This window comes from Cicer arietinum, chromosome 1, assembly GCF_000331145.2.
Source record: "Cicer arietinum cultivar CDC Frontier isolate Library 1 chromosome 1, Cicar.CDCFrontier_v2.0, whole genome shotgun sequence".
Lineage (NCBI taxonomy): Eukaryota > Viridiplantae > Streptophyta > Magnoliopsida > Fabales > Fabaceae > Cicer > Cicer arietinum.
In genome coordinates, this window is record NC_021160.2 from 3,206,171 (window position 1) to 3,214,002 (window position 7,832).

The 7,832-nt window shown below is 26.1% G+C and overlaps 1 protein-coding gene across 1 annotated transcript; it reads right to left on the reverse strand.

Moving 5' to 3' along the window:
• Positions 1 to 4,433: 4,433 nt before the first annotated feature.
• LOC101502478 (protein trichome birefringence-like 21) lies at positions 4,434 to 7,570 on the reverse strand. The gene is made up of 2 exons (XM_012718073.3): positions 6,967 to 7,570; positions 4,434 to 5,333 (listed from the first exon to the last, which is right to left on the reverse strand). The coding sequence occupies exons 1-2, from the start codon at positions 7,414 to 7,416 to the stop codon at positions 4,554 to 4,556; spliced, it is 1,230 nt and encodes a 409-aa protein (XP_012573527.1). The 5' UTR covers positions 7,417 to 7,570; the 3' UTR covers positions 4,434 to 4,553.
• Between the last annotated feature and the right edge of the window lie 262 nt (positions 7,571 to 7,832).

The following is a 7,832-nucleotide window of genomic DNA, read 5'->3' on the forward strand; positions in this document are numbered from 1 at the left end:
AAAATGTAAATTAGCTAAGTAAAATATAAATTAACATATATACGGTTGTTTAAACATTATAGTATGTTAAAATATTTTAGCATATCCACGTAATTTTCTTTGGTTCATGATGTATTCAAATTATATTTCTTTTCAGAGAAAACAGAAAAGACATATTTACTTACATTATAAATAAAATAAAAGTTAGCAATAAAATGCACAACAAATTTGAACTATATCGGTTATTATAATCCAAATTATTGTCTCAATGTTACCTACTACCACGCTACTTAACATCTTACATTTTTTATGTATCTTTACTAATTTAATTAATTTTATATTATTATTAATTAATGTTTTTAACTATTTATATATGTGTGTGTGTGTGTGTGTGAAAGGTGAAATCTAAGATGCACTCAATTTCTATCCTCAACCATATAAAACTCAAAAAGGTAAAAATTAAACAAAGCAAAATTGTTATCGTTACCACCAAATAAATTTGTCGGATTTTTTTCTATTATATTTCTTTTTATTAAAATAAGTTAAAATATCTTAATTTAAAATATAATATATTAAAATGTTTTATTTATTTTCTCTTTCAATTGAGAATTCAATTATGTGAAGGATTATTTTTCTCCTCCTTTAAGAAATCGCATTCTAAGAATGTGTTCATGTACTCGTTTATTTTTTCATAAATTAAAAATATATTAAAATAATATATATAATATACTAAAATTAAAAATAATACTATATTAATAAAATTCAGTAAAATACATTAAATAGAAAGAAAAAAAATTAAGTTAATTCGATTAAGTAGATGTGTTAGCAACGTTTAAACAATGTTTTTTATTATGACCAGAAAACTAATATAAGCGATCAATAATTATATTTTATGCTAGAACATGTTGTTATTACATGTGAACACAAAATATGTATAGTTTGATATTTTTCACAATCACATCACTTATTAGGAAAGTTGACATTAAAATGAGCAATTGATTGTCCTTCTATTTGATTTACCGTCTCATGGGCCATAAAAGTGTGGTTGCTCTAATCAAATCCATCGACTTTACGACTATTGAAGTTATGTATTTCTAATTTCATAAAATTCATGTGTTTTCTTGTGTATACATGACTAAAAACTAAAATTGTTGTCCGTAGTTTTTCTATTATTAGAAATGGTGTCTCCAACCTATAACATGTTGCTTTAATTGAAAGGTTGTGTGTGCCTTTTAATATTCAATTGATTGACTCAATAATGTATATTATCATGTGACCACAACGTCTAGTTCTATTAAACACTTTAATCCAATTATATCGCATTGTGTTGTCTAGCGTCTCTCGGTTTACAAGTGGTAGTTACTCGTGATTTGTTATTGTATAATTCCGGAACTGAAAATTATATGGAGATAAGTAGTAGTAGCTCTAATCTACACACAAATTATCAAAAATTTGAGTTGCATAAGTATCATCAAATAATTGAAAACGACAATAAACAACATGGTCAAAATGAGATCAACCAGAACAACTTCAAGTTGTTCAAAAAATTATAAATATCGGCGACCTTATAGATTTGAGATTGAGGGGTATTTAAGTGGATATGGTTAATTAAATTTTGATGCATTTTTTTTATTTAATATATTTTGTTGGATTTTATTATTATATTTTAGTTTTTTTTTTAGTACATATAATGTATTATAAATTAAAAGTGTTTTTAAATTGATAACTGTCAAATAAAATTAATATTTATTTAAATTCTTTAATTAATATGTTTATTGATACATTATATTTATGTATTTATGCAGAATATTTTTATTTATATATAATGTTTTTAATATAAGTATTGTAAGTGAATATAATTTTTTTAATAATTTTTTAACTAATATATTCAAGATGTATATATTTATCCTAAATTTAAAAAAAATTATGTATCCGTATTATATTACACACGTACTTCATAGAAAAATAAATTTTTTAGAGTGAGACAACAATATTAATTAGAGTATAGAATTAAAATAAAATAATTAAAATTGTATTAATAATAAAAAGTTAAAATTATCTTAGAATAAATATATTTTACAAAGTTGATAATTATTTTAAAAATGAAGTGAGTATTAATTTCGACAACCAAGCATCCATTTGCATTATTTTATTGTATTGTAAAAAACGTACTTTTTCTTTGGATGCCGGTACATTGGATGCTGGTACAAAATACATTGTGTTTTTCTTTGTTGAGGTGAAATTTCTCCGGTAGTTTAAAAATCCAAAGACAATTTAGAGTTTTTCTATCAATGGAGCTCTAGCTCACAATTGTAGCGATCAATATATAGTTTTAGAGATTGACTTATCCCAAAGTGTACAACCTTATGCATCAGACAATAATTAACCTAGCCGAAATCCTCTGCATTTAATAGATACTTTTATTTATTTATGCAGAGAGATAGATACAATAAATATAATAATATGTATTTGTAAAATATATTATATTAACTACAAGAAAACTTCATTTTATAATTTTACCTTAAACTCTATATTTGTTGGAACGACTTTGCTATGTCTTTTTCAACTAAAATAAGAATATTTTTTATGTATTGGCTCAAGAAAATCAAATATATAAATATATATATATATTGGTCTTAATTAAATTTATATTTAAATCTATATTTTTTCCATTTTGATTTTTGATTGTCATATATTTTTCAATTATTAATAAATTATAATAATTGAAGATTTTTGGACTAATTTGCTTACTTGTATTTTTAAAGCTACGCAATCTTTGGAAGAGATCTCCCCTTATATTTTATATGGTTTGATTGAGACTCAATATATTTTTTGTTTTATAACGAGTATTATTTAAAGTTTTTGTATATATATTAATAAATATAAAAATTAAAAATTAAATAAATTTTTTATTAAATTATTTATTTAAATTTATTGATATATTTTTTATTATTATCAATATAAAATATAATAATATTTTAAAAATTGTATATATAGTAATTATTGAAAATTAATATAAAAAAAGTTATGAAAATAGGAAATGATATTTATTTTGAGAAGAAAATAAAAGAATTACTAACATTAGTGGAGTATATTATATTATTTAACACTTCTTTGACCCACTTATAAGCAATTTCAAGATAAATAACTCATTTTCCCATATCAAATATCGTTTCATAAAAATATACACCAAACACGATTAAATTATAACTTTGATGTTGGCATAATAGTTAAGAATTTACTTTGACTAATTCTCAAAGGATAAGGGGTTTGACTTTAAGAAAATGTATGTAAATAATATCTATCTCCATTGTGCAAAATGAGAAAATGGTGATCGCATAATCATTTAAATATATTTTTTATATTTTTGGCAAAATTAAAATATACAACATTTTACTTTAGCCGAACTTTCAAGGAGGAATTAATCCAATCAAAATGAACATTGAAATGGAGTGTGTTTATTTTCAAAGAAAATCATATTTTAGCATATAAAGTATTGAGGATGTTCAACAACTCTAAAAAAACACGTTTATTTACGAGAAGAGAACTTTCCTTTTAAAAGTAGAAATTTCACTTAAGGACAATATCAAAAACCTGTTTTTGGTGGATTTTGTATATGCATATATTTCATTTTTTTAAAATTTTTTTAATTGTCTTACTTTAAAAATTATTTTCTTAAATGTCTTTTTTTTTAATAGGAGGTCATTCCCTGAGGAAGCGACCACCTGAAGACCAATTTTTTGAAACTCAATAGGGTCGTTTCTCGGAGAAGCGACTTCTAACTGAGTAATTTTGTTTTTGAAACTCAATAGAGGTTCGTTTCATGGGGAAGCGACCTCTAATTGAGTAATATTATTCAGTTAGAAGTCGTTTCCCCATGAAAGAACCTTATATTGAGTTTCAAAAAATTGATCTTTAGGTGGTCGCTTCCCAAAGGGACAACCTCCTATTGAAAAAAAAAATAAGACATTTAAAAAAATAATTTTTAAAATAGGACAATTAAAGAAATTTTTTTTAAAAAAAAAATATATATATATATATATACAAAAGTCGTTTTTTGTTGTATTTTTAGCTCTTGATGGAGTAGACCAGTGTGGCCCCCACAGCCCAATCTATCTGGCCCCACTTCCAAAATGTAAATTTGTTTTATATATAAATGTATGATTAAAATTAGGACAAAAATGTATAATTAAAAACAAAACAAAAATAACGGTTAAGCCTTCCAGCTAATGTTAGTCTTCAGTTAGTCCATAGAGCTGGCTAGCCCTTTATTATAAGAACTAGCAGATTACACATTTTTTATATGTAAAATCCAAACATACCATTAAGCGTTGATTCTAACTCATATTTGTGTCATCAGTCATGTTATCCGGCAGTAATATTGAATCAGCAAAAAAACAGTACACTAACCCCTGTTTTCAGTACATTGTTTAAAAAATTAGGAAAAAAATCAATGTCATATTAAAAAATTAATTTTTATTTTTCAAATAATACAGTTAAACTACACAATCTTTATTGAGTTTTTTCCTAAACACTAGTGTACATTTTGAAACAAAAAATCAGAATATCTATTGTTAAACCATTCTCATGAGATAGAGAAAAATCTCATTAATTGTATCAACAGGCCCTGGCATACACCAATGAACACAATCATTAATTAGACTCACATTTTTTTCTAGAGCGTGCCCATATTTATTAGGATGTCCATCCGGCCTCATCAACATTGCATCCGTTATATCGATCAAACCAAGACGCAGACCATTCTCTCCTGCTACCTTCTTTGCAATGCTAAATTCCTCGAATTGTATTTGATGTAATATCTCTAGACCATATGGATGCACCTCCCATTCTTGATCTTTAATAAAAGGTTGTGTTCTATTGCAACCTCCACCTTCATTCCATGCACCATTTTCAAAATGGTTTGGAGAATGTGTCACTAAAAATGCCAACCCTTTGAATCTTTTAAGATTTGTCATAGTTTTGAGAGCTGTTTGGTATGCTTTTTTGTATCCATAAAAATTGAGTTCTATTGAGTTGTTGCATTTTTGACATCCAACAACCGAACCATTTTCATAGAATATGAATGGTCGGAAAAACCATTGTCCACCTGAGAAAATCACGTAGTCGAAATTTTCAATTCGACTTGTCCAAGCTGTATCTGGCTCATCTAGATAAAGATTTTCAGGTTGGTAGAAAGAACTATTGTAGATGTAAGATTTAGAGGATTTTACTAGAAAAGGGGACCACAACATTGTAATGGTGAAATTATAATCAGCATAGAACCACCATTTGAAATATGTTAGGTCTTCAATATTGGATACATATTTGGTTGTAATGTCCTCAGGATGAGCTACCTGAAAAGTATGCTTAAATTATATTTTATTTTCGTGTGGAAGAAAAATATTGATCAACTCAAACCATATATATTATGGTAGTGGAAGAAAGAAATCTAAAATCTAAACCATTCAAAGAAAGTAGAAGATTTAACAAGATGTAATAGTTTGGAAGGGATATTATAAATTAGATTTAATTCCATATTTTGTTTCCTTATTCTAGCTGAATAACGAAAATAGTCCTCTCATTTTATTTTTTTTTCAGTTTTGATCCCCTAAGCATAATTTTAGTGCAATTAATAAAAAGTATTATACAAATATTAGCTTTAAATAAAAATACTGCAATTATAAAACAAAATTATTAATTCTTTTTTCCTTATAATCGAGATCTCAGATCAGATAGAGTAATCTTTCATTCATATTCCATCCGATTTTGGATATAAGAACAAAAATCGTAGTTCGAGAGTCTAGATTTCAACTGATGCTATCATTTTTTAATTACCCTAATATACATTTCATTTTTCAAAATATTGTTTTATTTCTATAACATCAGTTTTAATAAGTGAAATGTTTTACAATTCAATTGTCCTTTGGATTACAATAAGTAAGTTTAATAAGACTAACTATTATCAATTCTGCAATAACACTGTTTTTTTGGATAAACTCTCCAATAATATTTTTTATTTCTAGGAAACAAGTTTCTACAAGGAAATCAATTTCACATGTTGAAAATTTTACATTCATCTCTAATTTTTAAATTTTAGAAAAAATAAATTTCCCAGTAATCTATATTTTAGAAAATTTTAAAAGATTCACATTCATTAAAATTTTAAATTATTTTAAAATTTAAAAGAAATTACATTTCAAAAACTTCACATTTTATCCGAAATTTCAAAAACACTTTTAAATTTAGATTAAAAAAAGATAAGATTTGAGATTTCTCCTTATAATTAAGTTATGAGTGGTGGTTGTTGCTAGTCCACCAAAGAAAACAAAGTTACATGGAATACGGAATGGGGATTCTATAAACAACTGCACCGACCTTGATCTAATGGTTCCCAATTCATTACTTTATTACATTTTAATGGATCTAATTAACATTATTTTTCAATGCTTACTATTAATTTGTCAGTAGTATAAATTGGAGGTTTAATTGAACCCAAGAGCAACCTATCATTTTACTTTTTTTGTTTTTACTCTTACACTCCTACTACCAAGTAAACTTAATATCTCTAATTAGAAAACAGAGAGCAGGTGGGTCCTGGATTCTTCTACTATTATTATTCACGGTGTGACTTAGTATACCTAAAATCCAATATTTTTTTTCTCTGTGGCCACTACTTCTCATCTAACAGATTTGAATCTTCCTCTTGTTTTTTTCCTACTTTGCAACAAAATATTATAAACAATCAAATTAAAAAATAATTTAACTAGTACCAATTAATATTTAAAATTTCACTGAAGCAATATAGGTGTATTTGTTTTTTTTAAGCAATATAAGTTATATGACAAAAAATCCAAACAAAAGAAATAACATTGGGGATGGATTTAAACAATCAGATTACATATTGAAACACAAATTAATGAAGCAAAAATCACAGCCACAGGTACAAAATTAACTAATAGTAATTAATAGGATTAAAAAACAACTTACAGAATTTAAGAGGCAGAGCAATGATTCCATCTGGTTTCTCCCAATTGAATCCCCAACAAAAGCCATTGACTTTCCCTTAACAAGCTTGAAGAACTGAATTGCATCAAACATCGGAAGCTCACAATCATTTGGTTTCCATCTCCATTTGAGGAAATCTGTATCGGGTCTTCCATGCAATAGACAGTTTTGTTTCTCCGTTATAAAAGGACAACTTTCGTTGTAATAAGGTTGTTTTTGATAAGGAACCCATTTTCCAGAAAATAAATTGCAGCTTGTTGTTTCCACCACAGTAGTTGTGAATAGAAATTTTGAAGATGATTGATTTAAGTGTGTGAATAGAGGAAGAAGTATGACCAGGATTAGTGCTGTGATTGGAAAAATGAAAACGCGTTTGGGTATGTTTTTTAGTGCAAATTTGCTTTTGAAAAGCTCTGTTGCCTCAGATTCCATGGCTGTTGCTGTGTGTGATAATGTGATAAAGGACTCAACTTTAAACTAATAATAAAAAAAAAAGGGTTAGTTGCACTGAATAAGGTACACCAAAACTGCTACTAATTGTCTGCAAACAGCAATGTACACTACAATCGAAGCTGTAAAGGGGATAAATAAAATTGATTTTATTAATCTCTTTGTTCTAAAAGATAAATATTTAGGACCATATATATGTAACTCTAATTAAAAAAAATATAGTAAATTACTTATTACGTCTATTTTGTCGGTTTTCTTTTTCAATAACTCATTCTTTTAAAAAAATTACCAATTTACTCCATTTTTAAATTTTTATATTAATTTTTTTTTCCTTTTTGACAAGTTGTATTTGTAAATGCTGCATTCCTCAAAGAAGTTCACGTTTGTAAAGGCGACTT